Source organism: Oncorhynchus clarkii, chromosome 3, assembly GCF_045791955.1.
Source record: "Oncorhynchus clarkii lewisi isolate Uvic-CL-2024 chromosome 3, UVic_Ocla_1.0, whole genome shotgun sequence".
Classification (NCBI taxonomy): domain Eukaryota; kingdom Metazoa; phylum Chordata; class Actinopteri; order Salmoniformes; family Salmonidae; genus Oncorhynchus; species Oncorhynchus clarkii.
Genome location: NC_092149.1, coordinates 1,251,366 through 1,270,950, shown reverse-complemented (window position 1 = coordinate 1,270,950; position 19,585 = coordinate 1,251,366). Strand labels below are relative to the sequence as shown.

General features: G+C 49.8%; 3 protein-coding genes across 3 annotated transcripts; 2 read left to right on the top strand and 1 right to left on the bottom strand.

The window, feature by feature from the left end:
* Positions 1–794: 794 nt before the first annotated feature.
* On the top strand, positions 795–8,838 carry LOC139405571 (ethylmalonyl-CoA decarboxylase-like). Its single transcript, XM_071147982.1, has 6 exons — positions 795–817; positions 1,276–1,648; positions 3,226–3,368; positions 3,968–4,020; positions 4,116–4,196; positions 8,772–8,838. The coding sequence occupies exons 2-6, from the start codon at positions 1,336–1,338 to the stop codon at positions 8,836–8,838; spliced, it is 657 nt and encodes a 218-aa protein (XP_071004083.1). The 5' UTR covers positions 795–817; positions 1,276–1,335.
* Positions 8,839–9,327: 489 nt separating this feature from the next.
* Positions 9,328–12,895, top strand: LOC139405615 (ethylmalonyl-CoA decarboxylase-like). The gene is made up of 5 exons (XM_071148024.1): positions 9,328–9,700; positions 10,300–10,442; positions 11,527–11,579; positions 11,675–11,755; positions 11,942–12,895. Exons 1-5 carry the CDS (start codon positions 9,388–9,390, stop codon positions 12,354–12,356), a joined length of 1,005 nt encoding a protein of 334 aa, XP_071004125.1. The 5' UTR covers positions 9,328–9,387; the 3' UTR covers positions 12,357–12,895.
* Positions 12,896–13,150: 255 nt separating this feature from the next.
* On the bottom strand, positions 13,151–19,329 carry LOC139405614 (large ribosomal subunit protein eL30-like). Its single transcript, XM_071148023.1, has 4 exons — positions 19,174–19,329; positions 16,929–17,074; positions 13,358–13,488; positions 13,151–13,269 (listed from the first exon to the last, which is right to left on the bottom strand). The coding sequence occupies exons 1-4, from the start codon at positions 19,192–19,194 to the stop codon at positions 13,217–13,219; spliced, it is 351 nt and encodes a 116-aa protein (XP_071004124.1). The 5' UTR covers positions 19,195–19,329; the 3' UTR covers positions 13,151–13,216.
* Positions 19,330–19,585: the final 256 nt, after the last annotated feature.

Below are 19,585 nucleotides of genomic sequence, written 5' to 3'. Positions count from 1 at the left end.
AAAGGTGGTGATATCAGGAGGAGGGAGAGAGGAAAGGTGGTGATATCAGGAGGAGGGAGAGAGGAAAGGCAGGGATATCAGGAGGAGGTAGAGAAGAAAGGCAGGGATATCAGGAGGAGGTAGAGAGGAAAGGCAGGGATATCAGGAGGAGGTAGAGAGGAAAGGTGGGGATATCAGGAGGAGGGAGAGAGGAAAGGTGGGGATATCAGGAGGAGGGAAAGAGGAAAGGTGGTGATATCAGGAGGAGGGAGAGAGGAAAGGTGGTGATATCAGGAGGAGGGAGAGAAGAAAGGTGGGGATATCAGGAGGAGGGAGAGAGGAAAGGCAGGGATATCAGGAGGAGGTAGAGAAGAAAGGCAGGGATATCAGGAGCATTTATTTACTTTTTTCTAAATGTATTTTTTATTTATTTATTTTTTTCAGCCCCTGTCCCCGCAAAGGCCTTTTGCCTTCTGGTAGGCTGTCATTGTAAATAAAGATGTGTTCTTAACTGACTTGCCTAATTAAATAAAGGTTAAATAAAAATAAATGTCGAGTAACAAAGGGGGTGAACTGATATCACGGCATGTTTGAATCATTTTTGAACGACATATATAATTACTCGACGGTACGGTGAACCGAAAAATGAGTGTACACCACAATTCTCTTTAGTAAAACTACATAGAATCAATCATTCTGAATGATGGGAGTGTTCGCTTGCCCTCGTGTGTCGGTTCCAGCGAAGTGCAGCTGGCCAAGTTCCTTGTTCACTGGTTCATGTTTCCGGGGGGAGAGGTTTCAATGTAACACCACAACATTGAGCTATCAAACAGCACAGGTTTGTGAAATATTTTAAGATGTCGCTTCTTATGTTATATCACCTAATTATCAGGTTGTTAGGGACGTTTTTTCCACAGTACTTTTGGGGATGTTAAAGTCTACGCTTTTAGAAATCCACATTTTTATAAAGAGGATATAACTGAAGGACATGGTTAGTCAGCTAGCTCTTGCCCATCGCTCGAAGGCAACAACAATAAGGTGCCTCTGCACGGGTCAGATGCGCATGCGTAGATCTCTTAGTTGGGACCGGACGCATGCCCTTGGACCTGAGCTACTGTCTATCTGCCTCAGTTAGCACAGACAGAGGACTATTATGGACTGGTAGCTGCACACATACGACCTAGCAACCAACTCTGGCCAACTGTTTTACAGTTCAATAACAGTGCTGATTCCTCTCTGTTTCCCTCCCTTGCTCTTCCTCTCCTTTTTGTTTCTCTCTCTCCTCCTCTTCCTCAGTCCCTCTCCTGTCTGTTTCTATCCCTCCATCCTTCTCTCCTACCTTTCCCTGGTAGCAGCATGGTTCTGTCTGCAGCCAGGCAGCACCTCCTCGGGGGCAGTCGGCTTGGTGCCTGGGGGCAGCACCTCCTCGGGGGCAGTCGGCCTGGTGCCTGGGGGCAGCACCTCCTCGGGGGCAGTCGGCCTGGTGCCTGGGGGCAGCACCTCCTCAGGGGCATTGGATCAGTTTACACCGCTGCCAAGGGGTTCCAGGAGAAGGAGATCAGAGAGAAACTCCAAGCTTTCCCTGGGGGATCTATAGACCTTGTCAAACAGGAGTCGGGCATCGCGGTACTGACCGTCAACAACCCTGCTCGCATGAACGCTTTCTCTGGTATGGAAGCACTGCCTAATGTTATATTGTATTAATTGATCCGAGTGTTGCTCTTTGCTGACCTGCAATTCAGACTAAATATCACTCCGATTCTCTTCGGTTTTCTCTTCACCAAACGGAGTGAAAAATATATTTCACTTTATATTTCCCACTCTTTGTTTCTCCTGAGAATGACAGTGGAACTAAGGGGGCTGGTGCTCAATGAACTGGGTTGTGTTGAGTAGGGCACACTGTAGCAAGACGTTTTGCAACAGATGACCAACAAAAAAAATATGTGTTTATTCGGATCTCCATTAGCTTTTGCAGAAGCAGCAGCTGCTCATCCTGGGAGGTCCACAAAAACAACACAAAACATGACAACAGAACACTGATACACTGATGGACAAGGACTTACAATTATAAACCCATTTAACAATACAACAAAACAATGTGTGTTTGTTTGTGTCCCATCACAGTCTCCGTCGTTCCGTGAGATGTTGTTTAATCTGGGTTTTTTTTAAAAGGTAATTTTGCTGTTCGCTGGGAGCTGTAATTGGGAGATGGGAGTTCCATGCGATCATGGCTCTGTGTAATACTGTGCTTTGCCGTGAATTCAGTTTGGACTTGGGAACTGTGAAGGGACCCCTGGTGGCATGTCTTGTGGGGTATGTCTGGGTGTCTGAAGAGACCCCTGGTGGCACGTCTTGTGGGGTAGGTATGAATGTCTGAAGAGACCCCTGGTGGCATGTGTATAGGTGTCTGAGGAGACACCTGGTGGCATGTCTAGTGGGGTATGGCTTGGTGTCTGAAGAGACCCCTGGTGGAATGTCTTGTGGGTTATATATGGGTGTCTGAAGAGACCCCTGGTGGCATGTCTTGTGGGGTATGTATGGGTGTCTGAAGAGACCCCTGGTGGCATGTCTTGTGGGGTATGTATGAATGTGTGAAGAGACCCCTGGTGGCATGTCTTGTGGGGTATGTATAGGTGTCTGAAGAGACCCCTGGTGGCATGTCTTGTGGGGTATGTCTGGGTGTCTGAAGAGACCCCTGGTGGCAGGTCTTGTGGGGTATGTATGGGTGTCTGAAGAGACCCCTGGTGGCATGTCTTGTGGGGTATGTATGAATGTGTGGAGACCCCTCGTGGCATGTCTTGTGGGGTATGTATAGGTGTCTGAAGAGACCCCTGGTGGCATGTCTTGTGGGGTATGTCTGGGTGTCTGAAGAGACCCCTGGTGGCAGGTCTTGTGGGGTATGTATAGGTGTCTGAAGAGACCCCTGGTGGCATGTCTTGTGGGGTATGTATGGGTGTCTGAAGAGACCCCTGGTGGCATGTCTTGTGGGGTATGTATGGGTGTCTGAAGAGACCCCTGGTGGCATGTCTTGTGGGGTATGTATGGGTGTCTGAGCTGAATGTTATTTGATTAGACAGACTATCTAGAATTTTCATCACAGTAATATTTCTCATGAAAACTAGAAGAGAAGCAGTTTGTCTCTCGTCAATCCTCCACCTCATATTGAACATGTTCAGGTTGTACCTCCCTGTTTCATTCAGGTTCAAAACGTTTTATCCCTACTGAACACTACCCTGTTTTCTCCAGGTTCCATGATGGTGGAGCTGGAGGAGAGGGTGTCCCAGCTAGAGGAGTGGACGGAGGGCAAAGGTCTCATCATCCAGGGGGCTGCTGGGAAATTCTGCTCTGGGTCAGACCTCAACGCAGTCAGGGCTATATCCAATCCTCAGGTCAGTCCTCAATATTGTCAGAGATATATCTAACCCTCAGGTCAGTCCTCAATGTTGTCAGAGATATATCCAACCCTCAGGTCAGTCCTCAATGTTGTCAGAGATATATCCAACCCTCAGGTCAGTCCTCAATGTTGTCAGAGATATATCCAACCCTCAGGTCAGTCCTCAATGTTGTCAGAGATATATCCAACCCTCAGGTCAGTCCTCAATGTTGTCAGAGATATATCCAACCCTCAGGTCAGTCCTCAATGTTGTCAGAGATATATCCAACCCTCAGGTCAGTATTTCTGAGGTTCTCTCTCTGAAAGACCAGTAGAAAGCTCAGTGAACAGTTTTTATTCACTTGGGGCACTCCTACTTCCATCCAATCTGACTTCCTAAACCACGTGTCAAACTCATTCCACGGAGGGCCGAGTGTCCTTCTTTCCTTCCTTGGTTGATGAATTAAGGTCACTAATTAGTCAGGAAGTCCCCTCACCTGGTTGTCTAGGTCTTAATTGAAAGAGAAAAACCCCCCCAAAACCAGCAGACACTACCAGGCCCTCCATGGAATGAGTTGGACCTCCTGGTCTAAAACGAAGCGTCTTGTCTTTCAGGATGGGATGAAGATGTGTACGTTCATGCAGAATGCCCTGACCAGACTACTGAGGTAGTTACACACTACCCTCTGTGGTAGAAAGTTCTAGATCGGCGTGTCACACCAGATGCTCTGTGCCACTCTAACCCACGTGTTCTCTGTTGAAGGCTACCCCTGTTGTCTGTAGCTCTGGTGGAAAGGAACGCACTGGGGGGAGGAGCTGAACTCACTACTGCCTGTGACTTTAGGTACAGTAACGTGACTCACTGTCCATAGATATCAGGAGGAGGGAGAGAGGAAAGGTGGGGATATCAGGAGGAGGTAGAGAAGAAAGGTGGGGATATCAGGAGGAGGGAGAGAGGTGGGGATATCAGGAGGAGGGAGAGAGGAAAGGTGGGGATATCAGGAGGAGGTAGAGAAGAAAGGTGGGGATATCAGGAGGAGGTAGAGAAGAAAGATGGGGATATCAGGAGGAGGGAGAGAGGAAAGGTGGGGATATCAGGAGGAGGTAGAGAGGAAAGGTGGGGATATCAGGAGGAGGGAGAGAAGAAAGGTGGGGATATCAGGAGGAGGTAGAGAGGAAAGGTGGGGATATCAGGAGGAGGGAGAGAAGAAAGGTGGGGATATCAGGAGGAGGTAAAGAAGAAAGGTGGGGATATCAGGAGGAGGGAGAGAGGAAAGATGGGGATATCAGGAAGAGGGAGAGAGGAAAGGTGGTGATATCAGGAGGAGGGAGAGAAGAAAGTTGGGGATATCAGGAGGAGGTAGAGAGGAAAGGTGGGGATATCAGGAGGAGGGAGAGAGGAAAGGTGGGGATATCAGGAGGAGGTAGAGAAGAAAGGTGGGGATATCAGGAGGAGGGAGAGAGGTGGGGATATCAGGAGGAGGGAGAGAGGAAAGGTGGGGATATCAGGAGGAGGTAGAGAAGAAAGGTGGGGATATCAGGAGGAGGTAGAGAAGAAAGATGGGGATATCAGGAGGAGGGAGAGAGGAAAGGTGGGGATATCAGGAGGAGGTAGAGAGGAAAGGTGGGGATATCAGGAGGAGGTAGAGAGGAAAGGTGGGGATATCAGGAGGAGGGAGAGAAGAAAGGTGGGGATATCAGGAGGAGGTAGAGAGGAAAGGTGGGGATATCAGGAGGAGGGAGAGAAGAAAGGTGGGGATATCAGGAGGAGGTAGAGAAGAAAGGTGGGGATATCAGGAGGAGGGAGAGAAGAAAGGTGGGGATATCAGGAGGAGGTAGAGAAGAAAGGTGGGGATATCAGTAGGAGGGAGAGAGGTGGGGATGTCAGGAGGAGGGAGAGAGGAAAGGTGGGGATATCAGGAGGAGGGAGAGAGGAAAGGTGGGGATATCAGGAGGAGTTAGAGAAGAAAGGTGGGGATATCAGGAGGAGGTAGAGAAGAAAGGTGGGGATATCAGGAGGAGGGAGAGAGGAAAGGTGGGGATATCAGGAGGAGGTAGAGAGGAAAGGTGGGGATATCAGGAGGAGGTAGAGAGGAAAGGTGGGGATATCAGGAGGAGGTAGAGAGGAAAGGTGGGGATATCAGGAGGAGGTAGAGAGGAAAGGTGGGGATATCAGGAGGAGGGAGAGAGGAAAGGTGGGGATATCAGGAGGAGGGAGAGAGGTGGGGATATCAGGAGGAGGGAGAGAGGAAAGGTGGGGATATCAGGAGGAGGGAGAGAGGAAAGGTGGGGATATCAGGAGGAGGTAGAGAAGAAAGGTGGGGATATCAGGAGGAGGTAGAGAAGAAAGATGGGGATATCAGGAGGAGGGAGAGAGGAAAGGTGGGGATATCAGGAGGAGGTAGAGAGGAAAGGTGGGGATATCAGGAGGAGGTAGAGAGGAAAGGTGGGGATATCAGGAGGAGGGAGAGAAGAAAGGTGGGGATATCAGGAGGAGGTAGAGAGGAAAGGTGGGGATATCAGGAGGAGGGAGAGAAGAAAGGTGGGGATATCAGGAGGAGGTAGAGAAGAAAGGTGGGGATATCAGGAGGAGGGAGAGAAGAAAGGTGGGGATATCAGGAGGAGGTAGAGAAGAAAGGTGGGGATATCAGGAGGAGGGAGAGGGGTGGGGATATCAGGAGGAGGGAGAGAGGAAAGGTGGGGATATCAGGAGGAGGGAGAGAGGTGGGGATATCAGGAGGAGGTAGAGAGGAAAGGTGGGGATATCAGGAGGAGGGAGAGAGGAAAGGTGGGGATATCAGGAGGAGGGAGAGAGGTGGGGATATCAGGAGGAGGGAGAGAGGTGGGGATATCAGGAGGAGGGAGAGACAGAGTGCTTTGTTTATAACAGGGGAATGAATGGAGGCAGGCAGAAGGAAGCTCTTTTCCTACTGCCATGTGATCTTACACACTGTGTGGAGACTCTATGGCAGAATTATGGTTGGTGTGTGTTTTATATCAAACATCCAATCTGCTAAACTAAGGAGACAACCCTTACATGAATATAAAGTGAACTGCAAAGATTTTTTTTCCCCACAAATAAATGAAAATCAGGAGGAGGGAGAGAGTAAAGGTGGGGATATCAGGAGGAGGGAGAGAGGTGGGGATATCAGGAGGAGGGAGAGAGGTGGGGATATCAGGAGGAGGGAGAGAGGAAAGATGGGGATATCAGGAAGAGGGAGAGAGGAAAGGTGGTGATATCAGGAGGAGGGAGAGAAGAAAGTTGGGGATATCAGGAGGAGGGAGAGAGGAAAGGTGGGGATATCAGGAGGAGGGAGAGAGGAAAGGTGGGGATATCAGGAGGAGGTAGAGAAGAAAGGTGGGGATATCAGGAGGAGGGAGAGAGGTGGGGATATCAGGAGGAGGGAGAGAGGAAAGGTGGGGATATCAGGAGGAGGGAGAGAGGAAAGGTGGGGATATCAGGAGGAGGTAGAGAAGAAAGGTGGGGATATCAGGAGGAGGTAGAGAAGAAAGATGGGGATATCAGGAGGAGGGAGAGAGGAAAGGTGGGGATATCAGGAGGAGGTAGAGAGGAAAGGTGGGGATATCAGGAGGAGGTAGAGAGGAAAGGTGGGGATATCAGGAGGAGGGAGAGAAGAAAGGTGGGGATATCAGGAGGAGGTAGAGAGGAAAGGTGGGGATATCAGGAGGAGGGAGAGAAGAAAGGTGGGGATATCAGGAGGAGGTAGAGAAGAAAGGTGGGGATATCAGGAGGAGGGAGAGAAGAAAGGTGGGGATATCAGGAGGAGGTAGAGAAGAAAGGTGGGGATATCAGGAGGAGGGAGAGAGGTGGGGATATCAGGAGGAGGGAGAGAGGAAAGGTGGGGATATCAGGAGGAGGGAGAGAGGAAAGGTGGGGATATCAGGAGGAGGTAGAGAAGAAAGGTGGGGATATCAGGAGGAGGTAGAGAAGAAAGGTGGGGATATCAGGAGGAGGGAGAGAGGAAAGGTGGGGATATCAGGAGGAGGTAGAGAGGAAAGGTGGGGATATCAGGAGGAGGTAGAGAGGAAAGGTGGGGATATCAGGAGGAGGTAGAGAGGAAAGGTGGGGATATCAGGAGGAGGTAGATAGGAAAGGTGGGGATATCAGGAGGAGGTAGAGAGGAAAGGTGGGGATATCAGGAGGAGGGAGAGAGGTGGGGATATCAGGAGGAGGGAGAGAAGAAAGGTGGGGATATCAGGAGGAGGTAGAGAGGAAAGGTGGGGATATCAGGAGGAGGTAGAGAGGAAAGGTGGGGATATCAGGAGAGGGTAGAGAGGAAAGGTGGGGATATCAGGAGGAGGTAGAGAGGAAAGGTGGGGATATCAGGAGGAGGGAGAGAGGTAAGGTGGGGATATCAGGAGGAGGTAGAGAGGAAAGGTGGGGATATCAGGAGGAGGGAGAGAGGTGGGGATATCAGGAGGAGGTAGAGAGGAAAGGTGGGGATATCAGGAGGAGGGAGAGAGGAAAGGTGGGGATATCAGGAGGAGGAAGAGAGGTGGGGATATCAGGAGGAGGGAGAGAGGTGGGGATATCAGGAGGAGGGAGAGAGGAAAGATGGGGATATCAGGAAGAGGGAGAGAGGAAAGGTGGTGATATCAGGAGGAGGGAGAGAAGAAAGTTGGGGATATCAGGAGGAGGTAGAGAGGAAAGGTGGGGATATCAGGAGGAGGGAGAGAGGAAAGGTGGAGATATCAGGAGGAGGGAGAGAGGAAAGGTGGAGATATCAGGAGGAGGGAGAGGAAAGGTGGTGATATCAGGACGAGGGAGAGAGGAAAGGTGGTGATATCAGGAGGAGGGAGAGAGGAAAGGTGGTGATATCAGGAGGAGGGAGAGAGGAGGTGGGGATATCAGGAGGAGGGAGAGAGGAGGTGGGGATATCAGGAGGAGGGAGAGAGGAAAGGAGGAGATATCAGGAGGAGGGAGAGAGGAAAGGAGGGGATATCAGGAGGAGGGAGAGAGGTAAGGTGGGGATATCAGGAGGAGGGAGAGAGGAAAGGTGGGGATATCAGGAGGAGGGAGAGAGGAAAGGTGGTGATATCAGGAGGAGGTATTTCCATTTTTTTTTAAATGTATTTTTTATTTATTTAATTTTTTTCAGCCCCTGTTCCCGCAGAAAGCCTTTTTGGCTGTTGGTAGGCTGTCATTGTAATTAAAATGTTGTTCTTAACTGACTTGCCTAATTAAATAAAGGTTAAATAAAAATAAAAGTTGAGAAAAAAAAGGAGGTGAACTGATAGCACGGCATGTTTGAATCATTTTTGAACGACATATATAATTACTAGACGGTACGGTGAACCGAAAAATGAGTGTACACCACAATTCTCTTTAGTAAAACTACATAGAATCAATCATTCTGAATGATGGGAGTGTTCGCTTGCCCTCGTGTGTCGGTTCCAGCGAAGTGCAGCTGGCCAAGTTCCTTGTTCACTGGTTCATGTTTCCGGGGGGCGAAGGTTCAATGTAACACCACAACATTGAGCTATCAGACAGCACAGGTTTGTGAATGTTTTTAAGTTGTAGCTTCTTATGTTATTTCACCTAATTATCAGGTTGTTAGGGACGTTTTTTCCACAGTACTTTTGGGGATGTTAAAGTCTACGCTTTTAGAAATCCACATTTTTATAAAGAGGATATAACTGAAGGACATGGTTAGTCAGCTAGCTCTTGCCCATCGCTCGAAGGCAACAACAATAAGGTGCCTCTGCACGGGTCAGATGCGCATGCGTAGATCTCTTAGTTGGGACCGGACGCATGCCCTTGGACCTGAGCTACTGTCTATCTGCCTCAGTTAGCACAGACAGAGGACTATTATGGACTGGTAGCTGCACACATACGACCTAGCAACCAACTCTGGCCAACTGTTTTACAGTTCAATAACAGTGCTGATTCCTCTCTGTTTCCCTCCCTTGCTCTTCCTCTCCTTTTTGTTTCTCTCTCTCCTCCTCTTCCTCAGTCCCTCTCCTGTCTGTTTCTATCCCTCCATCCTTCTCTCCTACCTTTCCCTGGTAGCAGCATGGTTCTGTCTGCAGCCAGGCAGCACCTCCTCGGGGGCAGTCGGCTTGGTGCCTGGGGGCAGCACCTCCTCGGGGGCAGTCGGCCTGGTGCCTGGGGGCAGCACCTCCTCGGGGGCAGTCGGCCTGGTGCCTGGGGGCAGCACCTCCTCAGGGGCATTGGATCAGTTTACACCGCTGCCAAGGGGTTCCAGGAGAAGGAGATCAGAGAGAAACTCCAAGCTTTCCCTGGGGGATCTATAGACCTTGTCAAACAGGAGTCGGGCATCGCGGTACTGACCGTCAACAACCCTGCTCGCATGAACGCTTTCTCTGGTATGGAAGCACTGCCTAATGTTATATTGTATTAATTGATCCGAGTGTTGCTCTTTGCTGACCTGCAATTCAGACTAAATATCACTCCGATTCTCTTCGGTTTTCTCTTCACCAAACGGAGTGAAAAATATATTTCATTTTATATTTCCCACTCTTTGTTTCTCCTGAGAATGACAGTGGAACTAAGGGGGCTGGTGCTCAATGAACTGGGTCGTGTTGAGTAGGGCACACTGTAGCAAGACGTTTCGCAACAGATGACCAACAAAAAAAAAAAAACGTGTTTATTCGGATCTCCATTAGCTTTTGCAGAAGCAGCAGCTGCTCATTCTGGGAGGTCCACAAAAACAACACAAAACATGACAACAGAACACTGATACACTGATGGACAAGGACTTACAATTACAAAACCATTTAACAATACAACAAAACAATGTGTGTTTGTTTGTGTCCCCTCACATTCTCCGTCGTTCCGTGAGATGTTGTTTAATCCGGTTTTTTTTTTTTAAAAGGTCATATTGAACATGTTCAGGTTGTACCTCCCTGTTTCATTCAGGTTCAAAACGTTTTATCCCTACTGAACACTACCCTGTTTTCTCCAGGTTCCATGATGGTGGAGCTGGAGGAGAGGGTGTCCCAGCTAGAGGAGTGGACGGAGGGCAAAGGTCTCATCATCCAGGGGGCTGCTGGGACATTCTGCTCTGGGTCAGACCTCAACGCAGTCAGGGCTATATCCAATCCTCAGGTCAGTCCTCAATGTTGTCAGAGATATATCCAATCCTCAGGTCAGTCCTCAATGTTGTCAGAGATATATCTAACCCTCAGGTCAGTCCTCAATGTTGTCAGAGATATATCCAACCCTCAGGCCAGTCCTCAATGTTGTCAGAGATATATCTAACCCTCAGGTCAGTCCTCAATGTTGGCAGAGATATATCCAACCCTCAGGTCAGTCCTCAATGCTGTCAGAGATATATCCAACCCTCAGGTCAGTCCTCAATGTTGTCAGAGATATATCTAACCCTCAGGTCAGTCCTCAATGTTGTCAGAGATATATCTAACCCTCAGGTCAGTCCTCAATGTTGTCAGAGATATATCTAACCCTCAGGTCAGTCCTCAATGTTGTCAGAGATATATCTAACCCTCAGGTCAGTCCTCAATGTTGTCAGAGATATATCTAACCCTCAGGTCAGTCCTCAATGTTGTCAGAGATATATCTAACCCTCAGGTCAGTCCTCAATGTTGTCAGAGATATATCTAACCCTCAGGTCAGTCCTCAATGTTGTCAGAGATATATCTAACCCTCAGGTCAGTCCTCAATGTTGTCAGAGATATATCTAACCCTCAGGTCAGTCCTCAATGTTGTCAGAGATATATCTAACCCTCAGGTCAGTCCTCAATGTTGTCAGAGATATATCTAACCCTCAGGTCAGTCCTCAATGTTGTCAGAGATATATCTAACCCTCAGGTCAGTCCTCAATGTTGTCAGAGATATATCCAACCCTCAGGTCAGTCTCTCTGAGGTTCTCTCTCTGAAAGACCAGTAGAAAGCTCAGTGAACAGTTTTTATTCAGTCCCATTTGTATTGGGGCACTCCTACTTCCATCCAATCCGACTTCCTAAACCACAAACTCATTCCACGGAGGGCCAAGTGTCTTTCTTTCCTTCCTTGGTTGATGAATTAAGGTCACTAATTAGTCAGGAAGTCCCCTCATCTGGTTGTCTAGGTCTTAATTGAAAGAGAAAAAAACCCCAAAACCAGCAGACACTACCAGGCCCTCCATGGAATGAGTTGGACCTCCTGGTCTAAAACGAAGCATCTTGTCTTTCAGGATGGGATGAAGATGTGTACGTTCATGCAGAATGCCCTGACCAGACTACTGAGGTAGTTACACACTACCCTCTGTGGTAGAAGGTTCTAGATCGGCGTGTCACACCAGATGCTCTGTGCCACACTAACCCACGTGTTCTCTGTTGAAGGCTACCTCTGTTGTCTGTAGCTCTGGTGGAAGGGAACGCACTGGGGGGAGGAGCTGAACTCACTACTGCCTGTGACTTTAGGTACAGTAACGTGACTCACTGTCCATAGATATCACCATTGTGTTTATTAACCTTTAGGCCTACATCCAGATAGTGGAGAAAAGAAGAGTTCACATAAAAAGGCATTTTCTAGAAATATTTTTTTTAAAACAACTCCACCAAGTTTCCAATCTGTAAAAACAAACGTTCCCGGTCTCTCCCTGCTAGGTTGATGGCGCCGGGCGGTGTGATCCAGTTTGTCCATAAACACATGGGTCTGGTCCCTGGTTGGGGCGGTGCAGCTAGATTGGTACGCATCGTAGGCGGCCAGAACGCCCTGAAGATGCTGGGTGGCGCTTTGAAAATAGACCCAGAGATGGGGCTTCAGATTGGGCTTGCGGACAGGGTCCTGGAAGGTTCCCTGGCTGGGTCTGGAGCCAATGCCCTCCTGGAGGCAGAGCAGTGGTTGGGATGCTACACCGCGGGTCCAGCCCCGGTCATCAGAGCCATAAAGAGCGTGGTGGTGTCTGGGAGAGAGCTCCCCCTGGAGGTGGCCCTGAGGACTGAGAGGGACGTGTTCGGGACAGTGTGGGGAGGACCGGCTAACCTACAGGCTCTGGCCACTAAGGCCAAACACAAGTGAATTAACTAATCTTGCGATTACATTGTAGTCTCGTCCTAATGTTCTGGAGAAACCTAGAACGTCTGGAGTGGAAGTCGTGAACCAACCCACACCGAGACTAAACTGGAACATTAGGATGGGCTGTAGAGGGTCTGAACTCAACCAGAACAAGTGTATTCATTCTGACGATTCTGTTGTTAAAAACAAGCAAACGAATCCTACTTGTATTTGTCCAATAGCAACTATAGTTTTAGTTGGGAAATGTTTTGAACCCATTAGGCAGAATGAATACATCCCTGGACTGTGCTCTGTGAGTTTGACAGTACCCAATGACAGATTTATATTGCTGTGTTGTGAGTGACCACTAACAATCTATTATTTCAGTGAAGGAATTGTTGTCGACTGTTGGGACCAATTATATGGTCCCCATCTAAAAGTGGTAATGTTTATTACAGGAGAGTCCGATACACTAGTTGTGACATGTGAAGATGGTATTGTGCCTTTTGGCCTTTGTGGCTCTACTACAGTCCATTAACACCGGGGTGACTGAACACCAGGGGGTGACCCAACACCAGGGGGGTGACCCAACACCAGGGGGGTGACCCAACACCAGGGGGGTGACCCAACACCAGGGGGGTGACCCAACACCAGGGGGGTGACTGAACGCCAGGGGGTGACCCTCTTCATTACAATGCAAGCTTGATGTAGAAAAAAAAAAAAACACGAGTGCCCACATTTCTTAGTCTCTTCCACAATTTCTTCCATTGTACTACAATTACATGTCAATGACTAAACATATGACAAAAACAACTGGGTCATCTTGAAGTCGATTTATTTATACCAAAATACATCTACAGAGAAACGGAAGAGAAGCAACTAGACTACTTCTCCCCCTGTGGCTGATCAGGCATACTCCTGATGATGTCTGAGTCCCCTGTGGATGATTAGAAAATAATGACAAGTTACATTCTAGAAACCAGTAGTGAGAGAATAACAGTTTACACACACACACACACACTCACCAGGGTCAATGATGGCCAGGGTACAGACTCTGAAGTACTTTCCACAGGCCGTGCCAAGCTCTATGTTGTTCCCACTGTAGTGGTGGACCCCAGTCTTAGCCAGCATCGCATAGTACTCGATCTCTGATTTCCTACCGGGAGAAGAGTTCAAATCACTTTTAGGGTGGGTTCACTTTAGTTCAATATCAGTGCTGAGCCCAGTCACTTTTAGGGTGGGTTCACTGTAGTTCAATATCAGTGCTGAGCCCAGTCACTTTTAGGGTGGGTTCACTTTAGTTCAATATCAGTTCTGAGCAGGACTGCGTAATCTTCCCTGAGGGAGAGGTTTCTGCGCCAGCCAAGTAGTAGCACACCCGATTTCAAATAAATCAGTCAATTGAAATAAATTCATCAGGCCCTAATCTATAGATTTCACACAACTGTGAATACAGAGATATGAATCTGTTGGTCACAGACACCTTATCCAAAAAAAGGTAAGGGCGTGGATCAGAAAACCAGTCTGATGTGACAAACCATTTACCTCATGCAGTGTGACACATCTCCTTCACATAAGAGTTAATCAGGCTGTTGATTGTGGCCTGTGGAATGTTGTCCCACTCTGATTCAAATGGCTGTGTTGAAGTTGCTGGATATTGGCGGGAACTGGAACACAGTCCTACATGTCGATCCAGAGTGGAGGAGCGTATGCAGGCCATGGAAGAACGGGACATTACCAGCCTTCCGGAAACTGTGTACAGATTTCTTGCGACATGGGGCCCATTCATCGTCGTGCTGAAACAATGGGGCCTCGGGATCTCATCATCTACATCCCTGTGTATTCAAATCGCCATCGTGTTTGTTGTCCGTAGCTTATGCCTGCCCCATGCTATAACCCCACCTCCACCACGATGACACTCTGTTCACAACGTCATGCCTGCCCCATACTATAACCCCACCATACTATAACCCCACCATACTATAACCCCACCATACTATAACCCCACCTCCACCACGGGGCACTCTGTTCACAACGTTGACGTCAGCAAACCGCTTGACCACACAACAACGCCAAACACACCGGGTACAGTTGGAACCGGGGATTCATCCGTCTAGAGAGCACTTCTTCAGCGCGTCATTGGCCACTGAAGGTGACCATTTACCCACTGAAGTCGGGTTACGACGCCAAACTGCATTCAGGTCAAGACCCTGGTGAGGTGAGGACGACGAGCACTAGGCTACCCTGGTGCCTCTACACTAACCACTAGGCTACCCTGGCGCCTCTACGCTCTAACCACTAGGCTACCCTGGCGCCTCTACGCTCTAACCACTAGGCTACCCTGCCGCCTCTACGCTCTAACCACTAGGCTACCCTGCCGCCTCTACGCTCTAACCACTAGGCTACCCTGCCGCCTCTACGCTCTAACCACTAGGCTACCCTGCCGCCTCTACGCTCTAACCACTAGGCTACCCTGCCGCCTCTACGCTCTAACCACTAGGCTACCCTGCCGCCTCTACGCTCTAACCACTAGGCTACCCTGCCGCCTCTACGCTCTAACCACTAGGCTACCCTGCCGCCTCTACGCTCTAACCACTAGGCTACCCTGCCGCCTCTACGCTCTAACCACTAGGCTACCCTGCCACCTCTACGCTCTAACCACTAGGCTACCCTGCCGCCTCTACGCTCTAACCACTAGGCTACCCTGCCGCCTCTACGCTCTAACCACTAGGCTACCCTGCCGCCTCTACGCTCTAACCACTAGGCTACCCTGCCGCCTCTACGCTCTAACCACTAGGCTACCCTGCCGCCTCTACGCTCTAACCACTAGGCTACCCTGCCGCCTCTACGCTCTAACCACTAGGCTACCCTGCCGCCTCTACGCTCTAACCACTAGGCTACCCTGCCGCCTCTACGCTCTAACCACTAGGCTACCCTGCCGCCTCTACGCTCTAACCACTAGGCTACCCTGCCGCCTCTACGCTCTAACCACTAGGCTACCCTGCCGCCTCTACGCTCTAACCACTAGGCTACCCTGCCGCCTCTACGCTCTAACCACTAGGCTACCCTGCCGCCTCTACGCTCTAACCACTAGGCTACCCTGCCGCCTCTACGCTCTAACCACTAGGCTACCCTGCCGCCTCTACGCTCTAACCACTAGGCTACCCTGCCGCCTCTACGCTCTAACCACTAGGCTACCCTGCCGCCTCTACGCTCTAACCACTAGGCTACCCTGCCGCCTCTACGCTCTAACCACTAGGCTACCCTGCCGCCTCTACGCTCTAACCACTAGGCTACCCTGCCGCCTCTACGCTCTAACCACTAGGCTACCCTGCCGCCTCTACGCTCTAACCACTAGGCTACCCTGCCGCCTCTACGCTCTAACCACTAGGCTACCCTGCCGCCTCTACGCTCTAACCACTAGGCTACCCTGCCGCCTCTACGCTCTAACCACTAGGCTACCCTGCCTCCTCTACGCTCTAACCACTAGGCTACCCTGCCTCCTCTACGCTCTAACCACTAGGCTACCCTGCCTCCTCTACGCTCTAACCACTAGGCTACCCTGCCGCCTCTACGCTCTAACCACTAGGCTACCCTGCCGCCTCTACGCTCTAACCACTAGGCTACCCTGCCGCCTCTACGCTCTAACCACTAGGCTACCCTGCCGCCTCTACGCTCTAACCACTAGGCTACCCTGCCGCCTCTACGCTCTAACCACTAGGCTACCCTGCCGCCTCTACGCTCTAACCACTAGGCTACCCTGCCGCCTCTACGCTCTAACCACTAGGCTACCCTGCCGCCTCTACGCTCTAACCACTAGGCTACCCTGCCGCCTCTACGCTCTAACCACTAGGCTACCCTGCCGCCTCTACGCTCTAACCACTAGGCTACCCTGCCTCCTCTACGCTCTAACCACTAGGCTACCCTGCCTCCTCTACGCTCTAACCACTAGGCTACCCTGCCTCCTCTACGCTCTAACCACTAGGCTACCCTGCCTCCTCTACGCTCTAACCACTAGGCTACCCTGCCTCCTCTACGCTCTAACCACTAGGCTACCCTGCCTCCTCTACGCTCTAACCACTAGGCTACCCTGCCGCCTCTACGCTCGAACCACTAGGCTACCCTGCCGCCTCTACGCTCTAACCACTAGGCTACCCTGCCGCCTCTACGCTCTAACCACTAGGCTACCCTGCCGCCTCTACGCTCTAACCACTAGGCTACCCTGCCGCCTCTACGCTCTAACCACTAGGCTACCCTGCCGCCTCTACGCTCTAACCACTAGGCTACCCTGCCGCCTCTACGCTCTAACCACTAGGCTACCCTGCCGCCTCTACGCTCTAACCACTAGGCTACCCTGCCGCCCCAATGTTGTTGTTTAATCAGCTTCTTGATATGCCACATCTGTCCGGTGAATAGATTATTTTTAGCGAAGGCAAAAATGCTCACAACAGGGTTTTTTTAAAAACGAATTGTGAACTCGATATGAAAAAGCTTTTTTTGCACGTATGGAACATATCTGAGAGGTCTTATTTCAGTTCATGTCATGAGACTAACACTTCACATGTTGCGTTTATATTTTTGGATCAGTGTAGTTACCTGAGGGCAGGTGTGTTGTTGGCCAGGATGACCAGCTTGGCTTTGCCCTGGCGGATCATCCTCTGAGTCTGTTTGTAGCCCAGTACGTATTTACCACTCTTCATCACCAGCTGAAGACGAGAGTTGATGGACTCCAGGGACTTTTTCTGGGGAGAGAAACTGATTTAGAGACCAACTGTCGGAAAGTTGGCCTTCTGACAGTCGGGCTGCTTTTAGCCCACGACTGCATAAATAGGCTCCCGAGTGGCGCAGCGGTCTAAGACACTGCATCTCAGTGTCACTACAGACCCTGGTTCAGCGGTCTGAGGCACTGCATCTCAGTGTCACTACAGACCCTGGTTCAGCGGTCTAAGGCACTGTGTCTCAGTGATAGAGGCGTCACTACAGACCCTGGTTCAGCGGTCTAAGACACTGCATCTCAGTGTCACTACAGACCCTGGTTCAGCGGTCTAAGACACTGCATCTCAGTGTCACTACAGACCCTGGTTCAGCGGTCTGAGGCACTGCATCTCAGTGCTAGAGGCGTCACTACAGACCCTGGTTCAGCGGTCTAAGACACTGCATCTCAGTGTCACTACAGACCCTGGTTCAGCGGTCTAAGACACTGCATCTCAGTGTCACTACAGACCCTGGTTCAGCGGTCTAAGACACTGCATCTCAGTGTCACTACAGACCCTGGTTCAGCGGTCTGAGACACTGCATCTCAGTGGTAGAGGCGTCACTACAGACCCTGGTTCAGCGGTCTGAGGCACTGCATCTCAGTGTCACTACAGACCCTGGTTCAGCGGTCTGAGGCACTGCATCTCAGTGTCACTACAGACCCTGGTTCAGCGGTCTGAGGCACTGCATCTCAGTGTCACTACAGACCCTGGTTCAGCGGTCTGAGGCACTGCATCTCAGTGCTAGAGGCGTCACTACAGACCCTGGTTCAGCGGTCTGAGACACTGCATCTCAGTGCTAGAGGCGTCACTACAGACCCTGGTTCAGCGGTCTTAAGACACTGCATCTCACTGTCACTACAGACCCTGGTTCAATTCCAGGCTGTATCACAACCTGCTGTGATTGGGAGTCCCATAGGGCGACACACAATTGTCCCAACTTCGTCCAGGGTAGGCCATCATTGTAAATAAGAATTTGTTCTTAATTTACTTAGTTAAATAAAAAGGTTCACTTTTTTTTAAATGACAGAACACAAGGCAGTCCCTGTGTAACAGTATAGCTTCCGTCCCTCTCCTCGCCCCAACCAGGGATCCTCTGCACACATCAACCACAGTCACTCGCGAAGCATCGTTACCCATCGCGCCACAAAAGCCGCGGCCCTTGTAGCTCAAGGGGAACAACTACTTCAAGGCCTCAAAGCGAGTGACGTCACTGATTGAAAGGCTATTAGCGCGCACCACCGCTAACTAGCTAGCCATTTCACATCGGTTAAACATGCATCATGGCATGTCAATATAGACCAGGCGAGGGCCCGGTTTCACAAAAGCATCTTACGACTAACTTCATCGTTAGAACCTTCGTATGAGCAATGTTAAAACCTCCGAGCCGTTTCCCTAAAACCAGCACTACTAAAGTTGTACTTAAACGAGAGTTATTTATCGACTGCCGCAGACCACTCGTAGAAAAAGCCAAGTGCGTCGTTGCCTGCGTTTTTTCCCCCTACTGCGTCACTTTATACACAGAAGATCTCGCTAAACACAGAATCCAGATGTGGATCTGTCTCTGTGTGACCGCCGATAACTTCACAACGAAGTTGACTACAAATACACAGTTGCCAAAGTCTTTAGAATTGTTACAAGCAAGGTGAGAAAATATGCTTAAAATGAGAACCGCGATGACTGCATTAAAGTGAATACGGTATATGCTACACAGGCCTACATATTTCCCTGATATCTGAGTCAATTTAATGTTAATTTCAATGGGTTTCATTTGACTATTAGGTCAAATGTATTTGAACGGAGAACGTTTACCCGAGAATGAACGCTGCCTTGATTACACATGCCGCAACGACGCACCTACCGAACGTTGTCGTGGTGTTTCGGGAAACGCATGTTACATCTAGCGACCTAGGAAAGACGCATCGTAGACACTCGTAAGCCTAAAGTTCCTTCGCTAACCCGAAAGCGGACCCTGCTTGGTCACTCAACACTGGGATAAATTAACATTTACCCATCACCGATTAAGTTTAAGGATGTGCGCAAACATTTCTATAATAAATGAACGATTTTTCCAATCTCAAACTCACAGTTTTCTTAGTGGCCACCATGTCTGCAGTTTAGATGTTACTAGGCAACCTAAACGAGGGTATCACATGCAAGAATGAGTGATTACAATCTTGTGTTGACATCAACCGGAGAGATTCGTTAAACGCACAGCAATCTACACTGTCCGGTAGTTGAATGAAAGAAGGAGAATTACCTCCCAGACTACAGTGCGTGTGTTTGGGAAAACATAGCATCGCGAGAAGTGGAGCGAGATGTGGCGTGAGACTTGCACCAGATTTGAAAACATCTCAGTCCTGATCACACACAGTTCATTAAGGAGGACGAGGAGACTGTCGTCTGTGTACTGGCACAACACGATACATCTCTTTGCAATGTCCGACATTTTGCCTTTTGGCTAGAAGTTTAGTAAACACTTCGACACGGATTAACTTT